Here is a 25,495-nt window from a genome sequence, read left to right as displayed (position 1 = left end):
TTTATCAAAGTTTTATAGCGGCTTTATTGAGCGCTATAAAACTTTGATAAAACCAATATTTTTACTTGGGTAATGAGTTATAATGTCTACTAATGAAGGGTTGTGAATTTCGTGAACCGTATTCAGCAGTTAGCAGATCGTGTCGAGTTAAAGGTGCTTATTACGGGAGTCACTTCACGGTGAAATATATTCCACTCTCAGGCTCACTTCACTTTCTAAGACCTATTCCCGATTCCACCTCAAGTGAGGTGACAAAAATCACCTCCGTGGAGTGAGACTGACAGTGAAGTGAAATTGAGAATAGGACAAGTGAAATGAGGATGTTTCCCAGCTCAAAAATCTCTAAGTCCCAGAAAGTCTTTTTTTTTCTTTTTTAGATAACACCAGATCTTGACGTGTTCTGCATTTCTAAGACATTCGGCATCAAAAAAAATTTTTTTTTGGTATCGAAAATTTCCTGAACTAGTTTGCATTTTTTTCATCGAGGCGAGAAAAATGAAAATTTTACCGCTTTAAGGCACGGATCAAATTCTAATTCGTTTCGTTACTGAAGAATAAATCCAATATTTACCATTAGATCACAAATAAATCAACTTTGAGACTTATGGCATCTTCGTGGAATCATTTCACCGTTCAAAATGGTCGTGAAATAATTCCACGCGACACGTCGCTTTTTCCGTTCTCACTTAACTGATATGACACTCATAATAACCCAGATTCCGAGGCAGATGTCACATTGCTACGTTTTTCTCACTTACGTGAGTCCCGTAATAGGATTTTGTTCACTTCACTCTGATTTCACCGTGAAGTGACTTCCGTAATAAGCACCAAAAACCATACACAGCACACACACACAAATCATACCATATCATAGACACACACACATCATATCATATCATTATACCATACACACATACACACATGATACCATATCATACACACACAGCAAGCAAGCGACCAATTAGAGGACGTTATTTTTATTTCAACAAGGCTTTTTTTTTTTTTAAAGGTGGCGGGGAAATCTGCAAACAGACACCTGAGAAGAGAACTCAGGGTGTGGGGATGAGACTAGGGGAGAGATGCTGGGGTAGTTACACTCGCCCAGACACCTACTGATCCCTGTCCCGACCCACTAAAACCCCTCCAGTCTCCAGCCCTGGTCTTCCCAGAACGACGGTTAAGTATTACGTCGGGGAGTGGCTTTTGTGCGTGATGCACCCTCTTTACTCTTATAACCTCCTAGCTAACTACCTGGAGACTGGTAATAAGCTACCACTGGCGTGTTGGTGGTTGACCCGCCACACACGTTGCAGCTCCAGAACAATCTGAGAGGCGGCCGCACAGACCGCGTTCCAGATGTCCGGGTCGTCGCACATCCTCCGGACTAGATTGTCCGGAGTAGTGCCAGGCCCGCTCACAGCCATCATGTTGCTCCTCGCTCTTGCGAAACGGGGGCATACGAAGAAGACATGCTCAGCAGTCTCCTCCTCCTCCACGCACTCGGGACACATGGGGGACACCGCGTGTCCGAACCTGTGCAGATATTGCCTGAAACAACCATGGCCTGACAGGATTTGTGTCAGGTGGAAGTTTACTTCACCATGTCGTCTCCCGACCCAGCCGGATATCTCCGGTATGAGTCGGTGCGTCCATCTGCCCTTTGTGGAGTTGGACCATTCCCGCTGCCAGCGGAGCATCGAGAATGACCTTCTGGTACCTCGTATGCCCCTTGTGTCACGTTGGTCGAAACACTCTCTGTCCTCCTTGATGGCGATGCTGATAGGCATCATGCCGGACAAGACACAGATTGCATCGTATGACACCGTACGATACGCACTCGCAACTCTCAGGCACATGAGCCTGTAGGTACTTTCCAGTTTACCACGGTAACTGTTAGTACCTAGCGCTCTGGACCACACTGGCCCACCATACCTAAGTATGGACGAAACCACGCTGGCAAGAAGTCTTCGCTTGCTGCCATAAACCGCTGAGCTATTGGACATCATACGAGATAGTGCTGCAATAGCCGATGAGGCCCTCTTACAGGCATAGTCGACGTGACTCCCGAACGTGAGCTTGTCGTCCACCATAACCCCCAAGAGCTTCAGGGATCGCTTCGAGGTGATGGTGCAGTCTCCGACTCTGACCACCGCCTGTTGCTCAACAAGGCTTGACAATTTTCAATAGTGCAATAGTTCTAGAGAAACATTTCAAAAGGTCCTATCTGCTTTGATCGATTTTTTGATCGATCACTTTCATTCAATCACCACAACTTATTTAACACCTTTTATGATAAGTTATTTGCACAAGTTGATAGCGAAGGGATCACTCTAGCCTTCAGAACGAAAACCACGCTTGGGAGAGTTACTAAAGCTGAATCATTACCAAAATGAAAAGATGCTCCGGAAAAACCAGAAAAGCAGATAGGACCTTTTGAAATGTTTATGTAGAGTTCGTAGATTCAAACATCATTTTTCTGCAGTTGGGCAGATGCGTGTATAATTTTCCAATCGATTGCTGCAAGAATGAAGAAAATCGGTTGAAAACTAACCGCATTTGAAAAGGGACAAATTTCGTCCCAGGTTTTTAGTTTGCATCCCTGTGTGGTATGCTAAAGTAAAACGTAGTTCTACGGAAGAAGGGGCTCTGTGTCTTTCTTCAACGTCAGTTTTGCATATATGTATTGGAATGACGATGATAGTCTTGAATACCTTGATTACCCACGATAACAAAATAAAACGGTCGATGAAATTACATACAAAGCTGGGTTAACGAAACGTCGAAAATATAAATTGAAATGAAACGGAAATAAGCTGGATACATTAACAAGAGTATTGGGGTTTCATAAAAACACAATTTATCCGCATACAACAAAGTAATAGACAAAAATTGATTCTGATGATTAACGATAATGGAGAAATTTGAATTGGGTTACTTAACGATAGTTAACATACATTTTTGTTTCCGGAAAAGATTTTTTAAGCACCACAGCATAGAGTCGAAGGAGGCCTGTTCCCAACTCCCCTCCTCCAAAATTTTGACATGTTTAAGCTTCGCATGCTCTGATGAAATTCGAGTACCACACCCATATTGGCACAGAGCTTGCTGTACTTTGCAACCTTGTGTAGATTTATATTGTAGGTATAGGTACTTCTATAGATTTGGCTGAAACAAAATGGGTTACCTAAGACAAATTTTCTATATCTCGAAACTGAAGTGAAGTGGTCTTTTTTCGAACGATTTTAATTATTCTATGTAATTTTATACAATTACACCAATGAAAATAGAAAATCAAGGCATTAGTTGGGAGCCTCTCAAACAGCACAAATCTATACAGTAGAGTAGACTTGACTCGCCTAGATGTTTCGAGTGAGGCGATTTAGATGACCTCAAAACTTCATAAATAATACTGCTTCTGCAATGAGTTTACTTTCATTTATAAGTGTACGACAAGAGAACACATTTTTTCGAGTGTGGCTAAGAAACTTAGCGGAATTATGAACTATGGCCACATGATCAACAATTTGTTACGTATCAAGTGTCATAACATTAAAAGTAGTAGAGCGTGAAATAGCTCTAAAGCGGCATTGATCAATCTTCTACAAACGATTCGATCAGAATTTAAAATTTATACAGCTTCAGATCGCAATCCATCCATTCTCGTAAGAGTATATGTCATCTGGATAGGACTTGGAGAACAACTCAGTATTTTGTGTTTTATCTGCAATATTTTTTTATTCAACGGTTCTGATTTCAACTAGAGACTTCCCTTCTTGTTAATCAATAGTATATAATAATAAAAAGCGAAATTTACTTATAGGCAGCAGTAGATTTTTTTTACTTCCCGCTTGCTTGATTCGTTTGATCAGAAGAACGCAAAAATGGAATTATTCTCTTGAAATGTGGCGTACGTTTTTAATGTGTATGTTGTTTTTTTACGGAATCAAACGAGATTGGAAAAGATATGTTGAAACTTAATCATATTTAAGACAAAAAGTGAAGAATGAATTTTTTGATAATATTCATTAAAAACAATAAATTTTCGTAACATATATAAACGAATCTAAATGCTGCGCAGTTTGCTTGTTATGATTTTTTCTCTCGCATTTTGATAGTATAAAACATCCTGCATCCATTCTACTTTGCTAAAAATGTATTTATTTTAGTCCTACTCGTCGACCGTTTCTTCTCAGCTTTAATTCTGGTTTAATCGAATACTAACATTGCTTCGTGTGTTTGTGGCTCAATGAACGTAAATTTGATACATGCTGTTGGGTTGTTTGTGAACTGATAGTTGGAGTTGGCTTATTTGTTGAATTCCTGTTTTTTAATTAGTTTTCTTTTTTTTATTCTGGAAATTGTTATTCTCTTACTAAGTAAACATGGTTCGCTGCGCTTTCCAACTGACTCTTCAGGGAGTGTATCAATCCCACTGCTATTTCATATCTTGCTTCTAAATATATGCAAATAGGGGAAAACTTTTCTCTGCTCTGCTTTCTTTTTCGTAAGTAACTTGAATGAGAAGCATAGAAAAGTTTTATTACAACAATGATGTTTTTTTTCGCGTCATCAACATTTAACCATTAACATCCACGTACGGGGTTTCAGTTGATTTTACTGATTTTTTAGATAAAAACGACACTCGTTCTCGTTCGCTCGATTCGCGCGTTTCTAATGCTGTTTGCTTGACGGCTGGCCTATTCTGACTAAAACAATTCCAAAAATGATTCGTTCAACTCTGTACTCATGTATTCCCCTGTTGACCACTAATAATAGTTGGATAGATACCTGGAAGACTTGATCGTCGGTCAGTTACTGTTGTCTTCGCCATCGAGTGATTCATCCTGGACAATGGAGTCATTCTCGCGCTTCGGTGTTGTTAACCTGGATGAACTTACACCGATGCCGCCGCGTCTGCAATAAGGAAAATAATGAGCATTCAACAATTTCATGTAATTATTTTGAGCCGGGAGAAAAACCACTAGAGGGTAGCACACACAAACATTGTTGCAGGGTTATAACAAACAGCACACGATGGTTATGCCATTCGGAATTGGGGTAAATTGGTAATTCAGCATCGGAACATTGTATCTTGGAGTTTTGTTATGTTGTTATGTCGCGTAACAAAAATAAAACCGGCTCGTGTTTTAAAGTTTGTTAAGATTTGCGTTATTCATTATTATTTGCTTGGTGTTTTATTATATACTTCGATATTACTTTCTTTAAACTTTTTGTATATGTCATTGGAATAAATTATACAAGCGAAAGAATAATGTATTGCGATAAATATGTAACTAAATTTGTAACTTGTTATGATTACTAAATCAATGTGTATGGAATTTTTCTAAATAAATATACGACGAACTGTTTCTTAGTCAACTTATTTGACCATTAATTTGATGCACATCTTGATCAATAGGACCTAATCACCTTTTATGTTCATCTTAACAACAGGTTGGAACAATGAAAACGAAGACTATCACTGTGAACAGACAACCGTTTTACAATATTTATCTTTGCAACCCAGCTAAGCTCAGACACCAATTATTTCGATGCAGCTGGCAAAATTATGATCGCCCAAATGTACACGTTTTTCTTTGTTTTTGACTTCACCAGTGTTTTGAGGTAGAAAAGAATGAAAAACGCAATGCATAAACACATGCACAGTGGTTAGGAAAAACATAGTTCCACGTTGGATTTTCTAGATGGAAAAGCACCGTGTTGCGTGTCAAAGTAAGGTTACGAATGCAATAGTGCTGCAGATTGAATGTCATAAAAGTACTAAACAAGTTCTTTGTCCATCTAGTACAAGAATATGTTACCATAAAGCAAATACAACAAGAAACACCACTTATTATGTGTAAGGGTATAGCAGGACGCAACAATCATTTCAAGGGAATAGTTAACATTGCATCAAATACGCTGTGCTTTGGCATATGTAACATAACACTTACAAGTGGGATCTCTGGTAGTATGCACTTTAAGGTGTTACCTTTTTTGCGGAAAACGTCACAGCTTTGAGGTTGGAAATATTTAACAGCCTTGAAAAAACAATACTAGTTGTTCGCTATTACACTGTAACAATTAAAATAGAAAATCAACACAGACCGGACAGGAAAAATTGATTTCACGTTGTTGTTTTTTTCTGCTTTGATGAGCTGATTGCAGTTTACTATCGCTTTATGTGCGAATGTTGGGTATAATTTCAATCTTTTCGTGAACTGTTCACGGTTTGCGAGTTGGACGATAGAAAACATTAGATATCGCTAAGTTTCGATTATGTATTAGCTGGGCATAGAAAACTTACCTGATTTTTGTCTTGAGCGAATTAACTTCACGCGAAAGCGCATCATGGCTCTCGATCATGTCTTCGTAGTCACGAAGCGCCTTGCGTTTTTGGGTCTTTTCTTTCTGAATTTCTTCTTCCGCTTCGTCTAAGTTTCGCTTCAGAATCTTCATGCGGTTGTTCATCTGTGCGAAAGAAGTGATGAAAAATATTAGTATGGTATTTTGTCGAAACTTCGCTAATTGGTTACCTTTTCGATCTGCTCTTTGTACTGATCAGCGTGTCGCCGCTCATCTTCAATGTTCATCGTTAGCTCCTTAATCTTCTTTTCAAGCTTACGGTTGGCCTTCTGAACTGTGAGTCTTTCCTTGGCCTCATTTTCCAGTTGTTCTTCAAGGTTGGCGATTTTACCCTCCAAGCTTGCCATGGCAGCTTTCACCTTCGTGCGCTGTGCAGTCTCGAGCTCGGATAGTTTGGCTCTAAGTTCCTTGTTCTGTCGTTCGAGGCCTGTTTTAACATTCTCGTATTTCTGCGAGTTCGATTTTTCAGCCTGCAGTTCGGTGGAAAGTTGTTCGATCTGTAGTTGCGCCTTACGAAGCCGATCGACGTGCAGTTCGTTCTGAGACTGTTCGTCTTCTAGTTCCTCTTCAAGACCAGCGATTCGAAGTTCGAGTCGCCGTTTTTCGTCGATCATCAGTGAACCCTTGTTCGAGTTAGAATTAATTTCTTCCAAAAGTTCATCGCGCTCGGCTTCCGCCGCTCGCCTGGCACGTTCCGAACTAGCAAAGTCTTCCGAAAGCTGCATGACTTCTGCTTCCAAAGCCTTAACCTTGCGCTCTGATTCTTTACTGACAGCGGCTAGCTCCTCCTTTGCAGCTTTAGCTTCCTCTGCATCCCGGATGGCATCTTTTACTTGAACTTGTAGTTTCTTAGCCTGTTTCAGTGCATCTTCTTTGATTTTGTTGTTCATTTCTAGAGTCGCCTCGATATCCTTAAGGTCGCCTTCAAGCTTCTTTTTAGCTGCACCCGCCGCCGCTCGTTGTTTGCGTTCTTCGTCCAACTCAGCTTCCAAGTCTCGAAGAGCTTTTACCAAGCCGCGGCGTTTCTCTTCCGACTGTTCTTCCTTCGCCTGTACATCTCGTTCAAACTGAGTACGAAGAGCTTGCATGTTGACTTCTAGCCGTAGTTTAGCGTCTTCTGTGAGCTGTAGATCATCTTCCAGTTCTTCGTTTTGTGCCTTCAATTCAGCTAGCTGACTCTCTAACGCACGCTTAGCTTTTTCTAGCTCATGAACATTCTTGTCGGCTGTACCCTGTAATTATTGAAATTGTTAGTTTTTGTTATAACCTACATATATGCTCAAATGAGAAATCTTACTTGTGTATTAGCCAACTCATCCAGCTCATTCTGAAGGGCTTTGCGTTTGACTTCCAGATCATCAATCTTTTCATATGCCTCATCCAATTCCCTAGTCAGTGAAAGAACCTTTGTTTCCTTCTCACGAGCTTCCCGTTCGGCTGCATCGCGTTCCTGGGCATGCTGTTCGCTAACTGCTTTTTCTTCGGCCAACACCTTATCAAAGTTCTTCTGCTTCTTTTCCAGTTCAAGTACCTTGGTCCGCTGAGTTTCCAACTCGATTGTAGCATCTTCCAGCTCCGACTGGATCTTCTTTTTACTTTTGTCCAAGCGATCATTTGTTGCTTGTAGTTCCTGGATCTGCCGTTGTAAAACTTCGAGGTCTTTGTTCATTTTTTTCTTGGATTCTTCCAGTTCCTTGGCAAGGTCAGCTATTATCAAATAAATCAATTAACTCACTGTTGCAAAATAAATACTATGAAAAACTTACACTCTTCCTCCGAACGTTTTTTCATGTCCTGAATAGTGAAATTCAATTCAGCCAACTTCTTCTCATAGTTTTTCTTTGCCTCTTCATCCTCTTCTAACTGCTCCTGAAGTGCCTCTTTTTCGCTCTCCAGCTGTCGCAGTTTTGAACTAAGAGCCAACTTCTGGCGGGTCTCCTCCTCCAATAGCTGTTGGGCTTCCGTTAGCTGACTCTCCATATTAGTAGCACTTTTCATGGCCGCAGAGGCTTTGAGCTCGGCCGTGTCCAACTGCTGGGTTATAACATCAGTCTCTTGCTGCAGCTTGCTCACTTTCTCTTGCAGTTCGACACGTGCACGTTCTACTTCGGCCAGTTTAACCTTTTGAAAGAAGAGATAGATTAGTTGCACCAGCAAACGGGTTCGCGCCACAAATAGTCGCATTCGGAATCGAAACAGTACATGCAAATACTCAACTTGATCCTGTGCATGCGTGGGACAATACCCACAAAATAAAGTTCAAATTAACGAAAAAACCATTTGGTTACATGCATGAGAAATTAATTGAAACTCATAACAATCAATTAGGATAAATCGAAAAAAACCGTTAAAGAAAAGTTTAGTTCAAGCATAGTTACACACCTGCAATTCGGCAACCTGCGATTCCGCTTGTTTCCGACGACGATCGTTTTCCTGTCGCGACTGGTTTACGTTTCTCAGGTCGGTAGCCAAATCAGCGTTCTCTGCCTCCAAGGTTTGCTTCGCCTTTTCCAAGCTAGCCTTCAGCTTCTTCAGATTCTCCAACTGTTCGTTGATTGAAGAGAGCTCCTGAGCGTGTTTATGGCGTGTGTCGGACATTTGTCCTTCGTGATTAGCAGCTTCATCTTCTAAAGTTTTCTTTAGAGTGGCAACTTCTTGCTCACGCTTAGAGCGTAACTCTTGTTGAGCTGAATGTAATTAGAGGAAAAAATGTTATCAAGAAAATATAAATTTACCAAATGATGTTAAACTCACCGGCCGTAGTATCTAACGAATCCAGCAGTTCATTTTTGAGGGCTTCCAGTTCTTCATTTAAATCGCGTTTCTGCTTTTCAGCCTTGGAGCGAGCAAGCTTTTCCGCTTCCAAGTCCTCCTGTATCTCTGCCAACTGTGATTCCAGCTCACGCTGAATCTTCTGGGCCGCGGCCTTTGCTGCGGATTCTTCATCTACACGCACTAAGGTCTGGGCCAGTTCTTCCTCACGCTTGAACAGTTGTTGGCGCATTTCTTCTATTTGCATTGCACGCTCGTTTATCTGCTCCTTGAGATCGGCGACCTCGGTTTCGATTTTTCGTTTCGACCTATCCGATTCTTGACGCTGCTGATGATCTTTGAGCAGGCGTTCTTCCAGTTCAGCAATGGTAGATTCGTGTTTCGCTTTTAGTTTGGAGAGATGTTTGGCTTTCTCTTCTTCTTCGGCGAGAGTCTGGGATAAGTCGTTGGCGCGTTCTTCCAGAAGTTTCTTCTCTTTAAGAAGCTTTTGATTCTGATCTTCCGTTAAGGCAATGTCTTCCTCCATCTTTTTCAGTTTACCATCCAATTGAACTTTTTCAAGTTGCAGTTTTTGACGAGCGGCTTCCTCTTCCTCCAGCTGTTCCTCCAAATCTTGAATATTGATTTGTAGTTTCTTTTTTTCGCTAGTTAAGGCATTAACGCGTTCTTCCTCTTCTTCAATACGTGCTTCTAGATCCTGCATCAGCTCTTCTAATTCTTGTTTACGCGCAGCTAAGCGAGCTCGGCCTTCTTCTGCTTCAGCACACAGTTCGATCTCGGCTTGAAGTTGTTCTGCTAAATGAGTTTTTTCCTCAAGAGCTTGTTGGAATTTCTTCTCGTATTCTTGCGAGCTCTTCGATAAGTTATCTAATTTATCACGAATCTGGCGTAATTCATCTTCTTTTTGCACTAGTTTCTCCTCCTGTTTGGTAACTTCGAGCAGTGGTTTAACTTTAGTGTATAATCTCCACCACTGCCAGTTGCGGAGTTTCAGATATGCAGCGCAGTTTCTCTGAATGATACGAATGGCGTTCAGCTGTTGTAAACGTTTCTGGTAGTTGCGACGCGCTAGGAAGCCACGGCAATATGCTTGGAAGTTGACAATTAAATCTGTGATTTTGTAATCACGCTCCTCCTCAAGATGAGCAAGTACTCCGGCGCGGAAGAATATCTTCGACTGTCCTATCCGATACAGATTGTTGTCGAGTTCGAGAGCCTTGATCATTTGCTCGCAAGCCCTCTTTCCGTCCATGAAGCCTTTAGGGATGACATTTGGAGTGAGCAATTCGTAGCGCTGACGGAACTCTTGAAAGGGAATGCGATTTGGAAAACCTTGTCGACAAATACGAATTCCTTCGAGGACACCGTTACACCTGAGCTGATCCAAAACAAGAGGAGCGTCGATTTTTCCAGCTCGCTTTTCATGATTTGGAATGATACACCGAACAAAGTTAGGATTGGTGTTACGAAGCGTATCCATTAGTTTGGCTAGTTGTTCCTTATACAGATGAGACACAGTTCGGAACATGCCCTTACGTGTCCTGGCGCCAAATTGGGTATCAGTAAGAGCCTGCTGGGCCATTCCTACAATTTCGGCATCTTTCCAAATTTGAACAACAAATGGATCTTGGGATCCTTGCAAAAGTGATACGATATTCTCATTCAATGGATCCATATTCTTCATCAACCACTTGGTAGCTGAATAGTCAACTTTGCCAGCATAGTGTACGACGGCAAAATCGGCAACCCCGCGGAAGTCGGTTTTCATAAATTTGGGATGCATCGTGTGAGCTGTGGCTAACTTCTCGACGAATGTTTTATCTGTTGCCTTCGGGAACCAGCATTCTTCGTCCAGCAGCGCCATTATGCCACCGGGTTTATCGATAAGATCAATCGTAGGTTGTAGATCAAGCCCGAAATCGATAAACTTCCACTCAATACCTTCTCTCTGGTATTCCTCTTGTTCAAGTATGAACATAGTGTGATTAAACAACTGCTGTAACTTTTCATTCGTGTAGTTGATGCACAACTGTTCGAACGAGTTCAGTTCGAAAATTTCAAAACCTGCCATATCGAGAATACCGATGAATGAAGCTCCCTGTCGTTTCGTTCGATCCAGCGATCGGTTGATTCGATTAACGAGCCACTTGAACATCTTTTCGTAACATGCTTTGGCGATGGCTTCTACTGCGAACTCGACTTGCTCCTTGGTTTGTGCCTTGGTGACAAAGTCCCGGCCCACCTTAATTCGTGGCGTCAGGAATGCTTTTGTCATATCCGTAACACTCAGTCCCAGTAGGTGAGCGATCTTTTGTGCGACAGTGTTATCCGGCAGAGTGGCTTGATCGGAACTGCGCTCCTGTTTGAATTTCATCGAGCCGAACAATAGCACCGCACTGACGATACGGAAAATCGAGTTGAAATCTTCCTCTGTCATGCCCATTATGTGCATGCTCTTGACGGTGGCCTGGAATTCCATGTGATCGTCCACACCGGGTACCGGCAGGTTTCCGTTGGACAGGAAAGGATATGTTTTCATATCATCCAGAATGAATTTGTCCCGCTGCTCGGGCGAAGCTCCCGCAAGCAGCTGGTAGAATATATGGAATGTACGTTCATCTTTCGCTTGGCGAATGGCACGGGATTTCTCCAGCAAGTACGTCTCGATATTTGCACCGGAAATGTAACCGGAGGCGTCGAAGTTTATCCGAATGAATTTACCCTGCAAAACGAGAGAGTATTAGTCGAGTTTGGCCATTTTTCTCTTGAATCTTAATCATATACTTACGAATCGTGAGGAGTTGTCGTTTTTAACGGTTTTAGCATTACCGAAGGCTTCCAGGATCGGATTAGCTTGCAACAGTTGCTGCTCTAGTTCTCCCTACATTGAGTAACAGCATATCCAGGGTCGAACAGAGTTCATGGATGCATATCACAATCGAAAAAAAAAACTATTAGTGTTGGAATTTACAAGATGTTCAGAATAGATCCGATTTCTTCATACAGATGCAGAAGTTACGTGAAACAACATATCAATCCAATGTGTCGAAGAGATTACAACCGTAAGCCATATTGTCAATTGATTGTTTTATTCTTACAAACTAACATAGCAGTGCAGAGTAAGTAGAACTGTCGATGTTAATAGATGTGCAAACAATGTGAATATACAATATATAGTGTGTAAATTGAAGAAAAAGGCTGATTAGTTTTTGAATGACATTCGCATAAAAACTTCAAAAGTGACTGATTTAATTACAGTATGGTAGGTATTTTTATTGATGTCAATGTTTTTCATCAACTTTTATAAATTGTTAATCCATTAGAAAAAAATTTTTGCTTTCCAAGAATGAATTTTAAATTTCTCATCCTCGTAATTATAAATAAAATTTAAATAATATTACGATTATTTACATCTTACGAAAACAGAGGGAATATTTTTTCCGGCAAACACAATTTTTTTTATAGCACATGCACTTTTGAAGCTATTGAATTGAACTGAATTGAAAAACGTTTGATTTCATTAAAAATGGGTAAAACACGAACTGAGTTTTGACTCGCAACATATTCGATCACATTGTTGATCAGAAATCTACTAGCAAGCTCTTTTCTTAGTGCAGGATATGACAACAAACCACAAAAAAGGAAATTATGCTAGGGTATAAGGTCTGTTATCGTCAGGTTTGCCTTATTATCGTAAGGGGGATAAATGATGTCCTGGAGCTTTAATTCTTTGCATGATAGTTTTTTCATATTGCAGAGCACCTTCCTGCAGAAGATTAATTCTCCATGACTTCATTAGACCCCTGACGATAAAAGGACAAGCTTGACGATAATAGTACTGATACCCCTATGTGTCAATATATATTAGTATAAGGAACAAAACTCAAACTAGCACCGCTCATACTATTTTTCAACATTCCTTGTTATCTCTAAGTAGGACTAAAAAAACTCAACTAACAGCGCAGTCAACTAACCAATTCTACAAGCTACGTGAGGAAATTCTAGCAAACAACCAATTAAGATACATTACCGATAGGCTTGATGAGTGACCACCCTGCCGGTTTTAACAGGTTCGGATTCGGTTTTGTTTAATTTTGGCCGTGAACAGAGTAGCAAAATAGCAAAGTGGTGCGCGTTTTTTTCATTGATCGTTATTGGGTTATTTTTGTTTATGTTTGTTGATTGTTCAAGTTTAATAGTACGTAAGTTTTGGCGCCAAAATATACGGAAGCGAAGGTGTGTTGTTTGGTTTTTATCGAACAATTAGGTCGATTTGTTGGTGTCGACACGATTTCGGCAGACACGCGTTGGTTAGGTACGCACATACATTCAGATGGGTTGATATGGTGAATTATGGCGATCGCGCAGATGTATGTGTGTTTGAACGATTTGTGATAAATTTTGATTCGTTTGAAACGGAGAATGCCAGAAAAAATTGAGATGAAGATAAGATATGATTAGTGGTTGGCTTCATTTTGCTGCATTGATTATCACGATTTCAAGGACAAAAGTAAAGAAAGTTATACTTACGATAATAAGTGCTGGTGACGGTGCCTGCTCACATACCAATCGTAACCCGGTCGTGGTAGTAATGTTGATAGGAGTAGTAGAAGATATATAGCGGTGATAAGGTTCGATTGTTCAAACCATAAACAACAGGTTTGCGATGCGTACACCGTACGAGGAATGATTGAGTTTGTTGCAGGTTTATCAAAACAAAACAGGTTCAACATAGTATAGCAAACAACAGCAGATGTGCAGGAAGAGGAGTTCGTTTTTATTTTACAGGCAGTTGATGGTTGTGGTGTATGTGCGGTAGCAGCGTGGTTCAAGATAAATATGAAATTAAAAGAACAAAAACGTAGGGAAACAGAACCCAAATCGAACGATTAGAAGGAAACATATCTACAAAGAGTAAAGTATTTTTACAGTCAAATTAGTCTTAACTTTATATCGATTGAAAAAAGCTTACAACTTAACTAAATAGCAATTTGCATGTTGTACCATTTACCTTTTCAATTATTTTGTCTAATATAGGTACATTAACGGTAGCTTAAACAAGACCTTGTGCAGCGAATTACTCTCAACAAACATATATTCTAAAGCAAATTATCTGATTACGGATTTGTAGTACACCTAACGGTTGGCTGCGAAATCTTTGTCGAATAAACAGAAGGTTTATCTTGACATTATTAATTAAAAACAGCGTCATAACGGTGTAAATTCCGGAATCATCGTAAATGTATTTCACTACAATCTTGGCTCTCATAACAAACACGGAAAATTTTAGAGCAATATGTATGAGAACGTTCAAATTAATAATCAATGTTTTCTTATTCTATGAAACTCGGTTTAGCATAGATCTCAGCATCAACAAATTACCGATTTTTTTTGAATTTTTTTTAAACAATAACATAAATTCAATAAAACAGAAATGTAAGAAAAAATCCTCCATTGTCGAGGGTAGACAAACACAACTTAATTCATTGCTTCCCTCGAGGCAAAACTATAAATGTCTTCATAAAATTAAATTATGGCGTAAAATTTTTAAAACATTTATCCGAATATGGCATTACCGCTGCATATGACCTTAAATCGCACCACAACGAACAATAAGCTGCAGGACGGATGGATGACTCATTCGAAACGTACCGCTAGCTGTCATGTCACATAGCGTAATCAGCAAATCTCTTACATTGCAGCAAGCAAAGCACAGTGACATTTCCAAATATGCAAAACCCGGATTCTTGTACGAGCCAATACTGCGATAATTAAAAGTTCAATCGAATCGTCGCTCGAATTCCAGCTTCTCATTTATGGTCAAAACGAAATGACTCATGGATAAGTCATTGATTGAGGTCTGATTGTACCATGGCCTGCTGAAAGATTACGTGTAAACCATTTAACGCGACTGTAAATTGGTCACATTTCACTTTTTAAGTGAACGTGACCATAATTTACCGAACAGTTATCGCGTGCACATTTGTGGTATTATTTTCTCTCGTTTTCTTGAACAAATTTGGAAAACAGGATCTCGGCGGAAGATGAGTTTTTTTTCGGTGCAAGTATTTTTCGTTGAAGTTTATACAAAAAATTATCATTTTTTACTTTAGACTGATTGTTGATTCCTAATAAATACAAGCCTTTGAGCTTATAAAAGCATAATGTAATAAATCATACTTGAGACTTCAATAACAAACAAGCACCATAACCTGTTGCATTATTCGACCATCATCAATTACGCTATCCTGTGGCGGGAGTGATGAGAACGCAAAAAATCGTTGATTGACCGAAAGGGAAATTCCATGTGTAGACAAGACAAGACCCACTAAACCACTGACTTTGCTCTCGAACCTTAACGCAACCTCCTCCTGCTGTCAGTTTTTTGCAAGATTCTATAAAAGGTAACTCGGTTCGACTCTACTCTCTGTCGCTGCGCCTCGTAACCCCGTGAGTGTTCAAGACATTCTATTTTTCCCGATATGGATGGAATTATATAAGTGCACATGTGCTGCCCGGTTTCCTCTCTGCCGAAGACCGGTTATAGCGCTGTTTTCATTATGCTGTTGTTGTTAGGGCCACTGCTGCTGGCCTGTGGTAACCCCAAAAACAACACCGAAACTGCAACGCAGCAGCAACAACTGCAAGGTGAAACGGTGGAAAAATATATACATATAAGTATATACGTTCATAGTGCAAACCAACACATTTTTAGAAATTTGGCGCAAGTAGGTGAATTAATCTTTAATGTTGCATACGCGAAATTACACAATTGACCTTTCAGAGCACAAGATAAACAAATTTTCCTATATTACTACTTTGGCAGCATATAAACATGAAAGTCAAATGACGACTTGTGCAGAGTTAGGAGGTGTTTATATTATGTAGCGGAATTTGAATAGCAAACGCTTCCATTTTCGGTAAATTACGTTCTCTTAAACTTCAGTCAGTCAATGTGTAACAAAACTGGGAGTTTAAATAGAAACTAGTTATAATCAACAAACTAATAAATTAGTGATCAATGCAGAAGATCCCAATCAAACGAATCACATGACAAGTAGTATAGAAATTTGCACCGATTATTTCTAAGTTTGGATGATGAATAAGGGGGCGTAATCCCTTATTTCACGTCAGCAGTGTCAGCATAATAAATTAGACTGTAATTACTCCCAGTGATTGCAAATAAGACGTTAGTGGCTTTGTTGTACCTTGGTTTGGCGCTGAATGCTTGCTCAGCGTAAGAGGTATAAGTTTAATGAAATTATATAATTGTATTTATTACCCTATTAGAGAAAACTGAACGATGGAAAAGGTAGAACTCACGAGCGTTTTAGTTCTCCACAAATTAATAATACAGCGGTATTAACTGTTTATCTGTAACATCTGATTTGCTTTGATTAGCTCCGAAGCCATTAACCGGTATAGAAAAATGGAGCGGACTATCTAAGTAGTACTATTTATTTGAATCGATTATCCCGGTCGAGTTGAGACTTGATAGCTTCCTTCTTAGCCAACGCGATTAAGAGGTTGTAATTGTGCAAATGCACCGAACTCGCCAAAATCCAAAACAGACGTCAGTCAGAATCCAAACCTTTACAGAGCAATTACTATTGACTTAATTAACAACTAATCAATAGGTTCATAAATTATTCGTTCCTAATTATTGCACGCGACCCGGCTCCGATTGTGACTGAACAACCGATGAACGCAATGACAGATTGAGATCCGGCCTGATCACGACCTCAAGGGTTGCGTGAAAACCGATACCCAGTTAAAGACAGAGTGCACACAAAAACACTTCATGAGATTGCGTTTGCGTTTAGCTGAAACACAAACGCAATGGTCTTTTTTTCATCAATCAACACTCAAACTTGGATCACACATTACTACAACGGTAAAGGTTATATTTCCGAATAAATATGAACGTCGAAGCGTGGCAACAGTGAAGACGTTACTATCTTCTGTTTTTACATCAGATATCTGATAGGTGGGATATTAGTGTTCAATAGAAGGGAAAACGTAAGATATTTATTTTGAAATTATTGAATATACCGATTCTTTGCGTACAATCTAGTTGTTAGGTCTAAGCCTGAATCGTGATAACAACTAACAGTGTCAAGTATCGAGAGAAAACATCTTCATTCAATGGATCTGTCGGGTTATTCAATTAATATTTTTTCTCTATTTATGTCTGTCGTATTTGCAGGACACAACCGCTTTTAAATACTTAATTTATTGAGTGAGGAGTGTTACTCACGACCGGAGATTGCGCTTGGTCTCAGAATGATTGACAATAACGCGCGTTGCTTTTATGGGATTTACTTCCATTTTCGTAGAACAAAATAGTCCTTTTAGTGTTGCCCAACAGCACCGTTGCTCAGCTGTACGTCGCTCCACCAAAATGAGTAATTTTATACAGATGGGTCTGTTTCAGCACCCAATACGCAATTACATAAGTTTGACATAGCATTACCCTACCCTCTACCGGTGCAATCACGTGTTTATATCGTGTTCGACCCTGGCCAATTTATTCGGACTTTAAACCACAGCATACACTTGTGAGGAAAAAATATCTTTCAATAAATTGATAAACATGCGGACTTTATTCAACCGCACCATATTTGGCAGAAAAATATGGAAACCAGATTTTCTTTTCTTATACACGTATAGGGTCGCGAGAACAGATACAAGTAACGAACGCGATAGCCGATGGCTGACTGCCGTTAACTGACCACACATCACGTTCACACAAGGCAGCCCAACCAGCGCTTGTTTGTAGGATCCCAGAGCCCCTAGGTCCATTTTAGCCTAACGAGGTGACGACGTTGATTGATATGTACAGAGAAAAATATATTCAACACAAATTATACAATAGAATGATTTACGTTGACTGCCGGGAAATGGATACTTGCGATTTTATTTTTGGGTAAATTAAGTTCCGATTCATTCGGTTATTTCCAAATTTAGCGAAATAACAAAAATTGATTTTTGAACAAATTTGATGTTGTTTATTACCGACAAATGTTGGTTTCGTCAAGGCTGATTCGCGGTTACAGAAATGAAGACAAAAAAAGTAAAATTTTCTCACGAGATACGAGGCACCATTGATTATACCAAGAGCTTTCTATCTGATGCGATTATCCAGAATTATTTTTATTTTTATACATATGTGCAACTTTTTCTTAATGTTGGGCACACCGAAGCTAATTTATAACGAAACCGAAATGGTATCCGTGTTTAAGGAGTTATATGAGCAAGATCGCGCCAAACGACCTATGGTCGAATATCGACCATTTTTGATTTGAATGAAACTTTGCACACGTATTTGGCTAAGCAAACTGAGCATTTTTCACAGGTGGGGAGATTTTTTACACCCATGAGTTACATTCTAAAAGGGCGTATGCCTTTTGGCATAGGTTTTATTCGAAGCATTGTAGCCCAGAAACCGTTGGTTATATAGAAAAACTGTCTGAGAATGCGTTGTAGGGAATTAAAAATGCACCATAAAAACAAATCTTTTTGACCAAAAAAAATTAAAAATAAACATTAAATTTTTTTTTTAAAGAAGCTTGACGTTAATACGCAACTTTTAAAAAAAAGTCCAGGATGGAGAAATGAAAAATAATTTTTTTATGGTAGATTGATTTTTTTATAAAAATTTTAACATTTTTCAAAATATTTGTATTCTGATGATTCTAAAAGATGCAAAAAGTCATTTCGAAAAGCTCTTGGTAGTAAACATTCTAAAGGCATTGGAAGGCAGGAAATTTTATGTTTATTTTTAATTTTTTTTGGTAAAAAAAAAATTTTTTTGTACAGTGTATATTTTTTTATGATGCATTTTCGATTCGCTACAACTCATTCTCAGACAGTTTTTCCATACAACCAACGGTTTCTGGGCTACAATGCTTCGAATAAAACCTATGCCAAAAGGCATACGCCCTTTTAGAATGTAACTCATGGGTGTAAAAAATCTCTCCACCTGTGAAAAATGCTCAGTTTGCTAAGCCAGATACGTGTGCAAAGTTTCATTCAAATCAAAAATGGTCGATTAAATTTTCGCGTATTTCCAGGCGATTTTAAATGATTTTGCTCATATACTTTTCTAGTTTTAAAAAAATCGAAAAAAAAAATACTGCATTATCTTAAAGTACATTTTCTTGAGAACATTTCCACAAACTTTCATCAAAAAATGAGCAATAGAGAGAAAGCAAAAGCGATTTGAAGCGCCTCATCACGGCCGCATAAACTAAACTTGAAAATTTACGCGAGTTTATCTCGGAATGGTGTTTCTCGAAAAATTACTTTGTCGTGTCTACGGTTGCGGGTAAACTACTGAAAACCGATTTTCGTCATATTTTTTTTCAAATGTTCGTTTTTAAATGCCCCGGTCGTTAAACGATCGTTTTTTGATACACGAAACTCAACTTTCTCTGAAAAAAATTAATATAATTTTTAGCGCTCAGAACATGTTTTTTCAGGAAAAACGTTCCCTTTTGCACTGAAGGCAAGACACTTATGAAAAAGATCGTTCAGATACCCGGCACACTTCTAAACTAATGAAACAAAATGAGTTTTTCGATTTCAGTTGATCTGCTGGGTCACCATCGTAAATACCGCAAACCTCTGCAAATAAAACAGCGTTTCGGGGAAACGGCCATTACCCACAAATAATTGGTATTTCTTATGAGCAAACATGTTTGTGTGTTGTTGATTAAGAGAGCTTTCAGAAAACTACTACTTTAATGCAATAAAAAGGTGCTACGCGCTTGACAAAAATTCCTAATTTTGTCTTTTTTTTCTAGAGCAGAAAGGTATATAACCCCTTAAAACATGATACGACATTCGATGACACAGTAAGTAGCAGACAGTGGTTATGGAGTAAAAATCCATAATTTTAGTATGATAGTTACGAACAATTTATTAACGCGCAGCTCTGAAAATTTCTTACGGGCAATATGATTCAACCTGACAAAAAAGACACGTGGAGATTCCGAAGAAGGTATGTAATCACCTTTCAGAACGTTGGAGGAGGATATAAGGCAGTAAAAACGTCAAGTTTTATAATGATGCATGATAATTTTTTTTTACTTCGATCAACATAAACATATATATTATATAAATATATAATGTATAAATATTTAGTATAATTGTTGGCTATTCACAAGAAATCCAGTTGTTTTATTGAGAACTTCCACGAAATTGTTGTTTCGGTCATGGAATGGAATCAAAAACCATTCGATGTATTGGATTATCATAACTGCAACATCGGCAATATAATAACAATAATTAACTATATGTACGTACATATGTTGCTACTCGTATTTCTGTTCATTCTCATGAAAAAATCGCTTTCGTATAGCATATGCATTTGCAGAAGGTAAAAAATATTTTTATTTCGCTTAGTTTGTGCCAGTTCGTGATAAAATGATTGTTTTGAATTCAACGACGAGTCCCGCTTAGTTAACTGTCACCTAGTGGCGGGTAGAAATTGATACCATATGGAGGATGATATACAACTGCAGTTGCTTCCAATGGGAAACGACAGCTTATTGGTAAGCGTGCAACGTTATTAATATCTATATCAATTGATATCTATCAACAGTCGCATTCCAACACGTATGGCAGACAGATAATTCGCTTTAGAATCCCTACAATACAATCATATATCGCCGGCTTGGTCGTGGCATTGATACGCAAGTACGACATATTCGCGATTGTGATTATTCATACGTATATTATACGGAAGTTGGATGGAACGAATAAACGCAAGCAAATCATATTTCAACAGTACCTGCTAATTAAAAGGCCAACATTTGGTTCTCTTGGATTGGTTCAATGCCTAACTAGAACACTATTTACCTACTAAGCGCATCTGGAAGTCGACTTACTTTCACATTTTAACTAATCTTTAATAAAACAATCGCAAGAAAATAGAACAAACTCTAACATCACACGTTAAATTGTTTTGCAACAAACTTTAGCAGAGGAAACTATTACCAAATCCCATATTATTCTGTTAAATATTGACGGTGTCTATAAAACAATACTAACCAAGGTTGAATTATAGCTAGCCTATACCTAATAGAATGATTGATTCACTTACCGCTACTGATCCCTTCGGTTTGGATGCAGCCACGTACGCTAAATACTGTATCACTTTTTTTGTATTTTCCGTCTTGCCCGCTCCCGATTCACCGGTACACAGGATCGACTGGTCTTCTCGATCTGGAAAGCAAACAAGGAAGAGATAACTGAAATAACAGAAATTTTCTGCTCATTACGAAACTTATTTGAACAACAGGGTACCGTAGGCTGGATTAACTGAGGAATGTAATCGTATCCGGCGTACACCCGACGCGTGATCAGCGCTTGTTTTGCTTTGCGAATTTCTGAACTGTCGCCCTGTTGGCTGATGACTAGTGCGGCATTAGCTTGTCTCCCACAGTGTAAACTTGACTGAATGAGTATTAGAATTAGGAGAATTTATTCCAAAATTACCCGGAAATAATTGAGGGGTGATTTCGTAATGCCCAATTACATCGCCAACCCCGTCATTATGCCGGAGAACAACCCAGTTTAGTGTGTCAATGTGTAAATTCTGTTGGGCTTCCACACTTGCGTTCACTTTGGTTCCATTTAAGGTAATGCTAATGCTGTGAATAAGGCCAGTACGTTTACCACAGAGTAACTGCATAAACATAATCAAATAGCGGAATTCGACCCCCGACAATAATTCACCAGCTGTATATAGCAGATACAGCGACCAGATTTTATTCAAATGGCTTAATGACCAAATTGGGAAGTTGTTTCCAAGCGATCACACCGTTGCTGACGGGGTGACCAACTAAAAGTGGGTGAGTCGAAAATTAATAAGGATTTAATAAATCTTTTCGCAAAGTCGACCCCACTGCAGCAGCGCGTATATTCGACCATATGGTCTCGAGCATAGCTCACATATGGCATAAACAGTGTTTGACTTCTGAGATTCACATGTGAATTTTATCATCCGTTCCGGAAGGTGGTATATCGCAATCGCAGTTTTTTAGGATTCGAAATATTTTCATGTAGAAAAAAAAAAAACCATATGGTCAACTTGAGTAGCACATAACATGTAGCAATCAATGAAAATTTTTGTTCGCCCGTGTTCATTAGAGAGCTAAATGTGATAATATTCGTTTGACAGCTTGTGTCATTAAAGAAACATATCATTAAGTTCCAATAGATCGTTTGCATCAGTCGAATTTTGCACATTGCCTCGAGTCCGATACTGTTAGTATACTATTTGACATAGATCGCACAGAGCCAAAAACGCCTCAACAACTCGACTGACCTAACTGGATCTTGAGTCTATCTGACAGCTTATGCACAGGTGATTAGTGAAATTGATTGTAATGACAAACTGGTACGTCCGATTATCAATAGGAGAGCTGCTTCACATTACGATATATCGTTTCACTTTTGACCCAAAGACCCAAGGAACAATGCTCGTTCAACTTGTTTATAAGTACTCAGTTACAGCACGAATATATGTGATAGATATTGTTATAATAGAACATTCTAACATTTACCTTGATGAGGTGAAAATTTAAATTAGGATAACTATAACCAACATGACAAGGAAAACTTACGGACGAAAACACTTGGTCGTATATTTTACATATTTTCTAAGCATTCCTGAATGTGTGAGATTTTTAGCTTTTCTTAAATAATAATCTGTGTATACCTTTCATGTCTTTTTAAATTTAAACAACTTTAATTTATTGCTTATTAAATGCTGTTGGGAACACCGAAAAAGTTTTCAAAATCAAATTCCCTGACTTTCCCTGAAATATAACATAAATTTCCCTGACATTTTTCAGCATTCGGTACAAAAAGGGCAAGGTAGATTAACTCTGAAATCCCAGTGAAAAAAGTATTCAACTGGGTATGAAACCGAACCGTAGAGGTCTCGAATTAGCCTTTTATGCTAGAAAAATCAGTTTTTTCGCTAGAGTCGTTTAAAAAAGAATCGCCTCTCGATTAAAAAATTTTCCCTATTTTTTTTGTTATCCCTGATATTTCCTGATTTCACTGATCGAAAAATGAATTTCCTGACATTCCCTGATTTACCAGGTTTTCGATACCCTGTACAGAACTATTTGTTGGCTAGAAATCCTATTTTCGTATATGCTAGCTGTTTTCTTGAGCTAGCAGAACGAACTAATTTGCTAAGAAATAACGAAGCATTGAATTTAGCGTTATGGCATTTAATGAACATCGAATAAGTACTAAATTTTCCTTACTAAATGTTATAAACTATTTGTTCTGCTGATGTTGTACTTCCAGCTTTAGTGACGTAATATTTTTTTCATTTTTATCCCAATCACCATTTTGTTCAACTTCAGGTATTTTTTGTCAACTATTTCAACAAAAGAATTAAGAAGAGTAAACTGTCTTGTAAACTGAGGAAATAACCGATACGTTTGGTTCGCTTGTTTAAGTTTATACATTTGCGTGCTTGAATCCCTGCGGGCTGGCACGTGTTCGAAGAAAACTGTAACGATAGCCGCTTGGTCAGCCGTCAATCGTCTGGACTGAAACAACAGCGCGACGTGATCCATTATACAGATATTAATACCATTTCGATGACTCATTCATTCTACCATGCGAAGCAATTCTGTGTAAAAATTATACATTGAAAGATTCATTACAAATGCAATTTTTATTTTGATTTGAGCTCACTGTCCTAGACAAAAATACAAATATGTCGGGACGCAATAGTGGGTATCCTGAATAATTTACCGTCAATAAATCTTTATTACCAATTTGACAATTTTGCATTACATACTAGCTTCCATGGGAAGTAGTATTATTCATTGAAAACCATATCTTGAGCAAATAAAAACAAACTTTCACTTAATTCATACTGCAAAACAACACATAAATATAGCTTCGGTGGGTGATATTTCGCCCATCAAGGTCTGTCCACTTGTGGCAAAAATAAAACGCATGGGCGACCGGTTGATTGCAAAATTCCCATAAATGCTGGCAGTATTGCACCGTTGCCGTACGGCGGACGTACGAAGATACGAAAAGTTTAAGGGGGACCCTACTCTAGAAGGTCGAAAAATCATGAATTTTCATATTTTTTTTGGCTGTCTAGAGTAAAGTGAAGTGTTTGGCTATTTTGGCTATTGATTAAGGTATATTTGAAGATGTATTTTCCATGTCGTGAATGTAAATATAGTGAGTATTACACTGTTGGCAGCTGGGAACGTGGATGCTCTCTCTAAATCAGTACCTAACTGGTGGTAAGTTTTTCTCAGCTTCTAGTAGACCGATCGGGCTGATTTTTTTTTTCAGTATATAGAAACATATTATATATCTTGTTACGTAGCCGTTTTTGAAAATTCCAAAAATTGCCAAAATGGCGGCCATTTTAGTAAAAAAATTGTTTTTTTTTTCATGAAAAAATCACTATTTAAAAAATCATAAAACATTGAAAAACTCAAATATCAAAAAACGGCTACGTAACAAGTTAGATATTCCATTTTTACATGTTAAAAAAAAAAAATTCAGCAAAATCGGTTCAGTAGATGCTGAGAAAAATTTACCACCAGTTGAAAAAACATGGTTTCGAGAAAAACACTGCCAATAGCGTAATACTCACTATATTTGCACCCACGGTACACAAAATACATCTTCAAATATACCTTAATCCATAGCCGAAATGCCCGAACACCTCACCTTTCTCTAAACATCCGAAAAAAATATCACGAGAATTCATTATTTTTCAACTTTGCAGAGTAGGGTCCCCCCTTAATGATCAAACTCAATTATCTGTTGGGCAGGCGTACGTTCGCTACTGTAAGAAGTGAGCTATGGGGCAAAATCCGCTCTGCATGTTGCATTTTTCGGTCAATTTCATTTCGTTCATAGGCATTTCCACAAACCAGTAACATCAAACCATCGTATAGTGTAAATGATGACTGTTGACATAATGATAAGATTGGTGCCAAGAGCTCTTTTATTTTGCCCCACTTACCACTACTGAATTACTCACCATTCGACTAGTCTTGCACCAATCGGACCGAAATTGTCAAGATATGTGTGCAACATTTTAATTAAACATCCGCGCTCCTTCAACGATTGCACACCTTCCTTCAGCGTCGACGACATCAGCAATATCGACAAACGCGTCAAAAGGCCGGACAACCCTTATATGGATATAATTATCGCCGTTGTCGCCGATAAACATGCCCAGTCGTCACAATCTCTGGTCAAGATGACAATATGTTTCAAACACAACCAGGGCGGGAATAGGCCGATTTTCTCAACACCTCACGCGTAATCGACCCCCAACAAAAAACGATTG

The 25,495-nt window shown here is 38.7% G+C and overlaps 1 protein-coding gene across 2 annotated transcripts in view; it reads right to left on the bottom strand.

Annotated features, from left to right (window-relative positions):
* Positions 1-3,708: 3,708 nt before the first annotated feature.
* The window catches only part of LOC129719458 (myosin heavy chain, non-muscle), a 74,400-nt gene continuing 52,613 nt past the window's right edge, over positions 3,709-25,495 (bottom strand). Inside the window, exons 4-14 of one of the 2 annotated variants that reach the window (XM_055670776.1) lie at positions 21,245-21,366; positions 13,669-13,692; positions 13,169-13,192; positions 11,927-12,019; positions 9,121-11,860; positions 8,749-9,053; positions 8,133-8,487; positions 7,664-8,073; positions 6,537-7,598; positions 6,308-6,471; positions 3,709-4,914 (exon numbers count right to left, since the gene is read on the bottom strand). In XM_055670776.1, the coding sequence (XP_055526751.1) occupies positions 4,809-4,914; positions 6,308-6,471; positions 6,537-7,598; positions 7,664-8,073; positions 8,133-8,487; positions 8,749-9,053; positions 9,121-11,860; positions 11,927-12,019; positions 13,169-13,192; positions 13,669-13,692; positions 21,245-21,366 (5,405 nt within the window). In that variant the 3' untranslated portion in view covers positions 3,709-4,808. The remainder of the gene's footprint in view (positions 4,915-6,307; positions 6,472-6,536; positions 7,599-7,663; positions 8,074-8,132; positions 8,488-8,748; positions 9,054-9,120; positions 11,861-11,926; positions 12,020-13,168; positions 13,193-13,668; positions 13,693-21,244; positions 21,367-25,495) is intronic. The other variant, XM_055670777.1, reaches the window with a different exon arrangement.

This window comes from Wyeomyia smithii, chromosome 2 (assembly GCF_029784165.1).
Source record: "Wyeomyia smithii strain HCP4-BCI-WySm-NY-G18 chromosome 2, ASM2978416v1, whole genome shotgun sequence".
Lineage (NCBI taxonomy): Eukaryota > Metazoa > Arthropoda > Insecta > Diptera > Culicidae > Wyeomyia > Wyeomyia smithii.
This window is presented reverse-complemented; position numbering and strand designations above follow the sequence as displayed.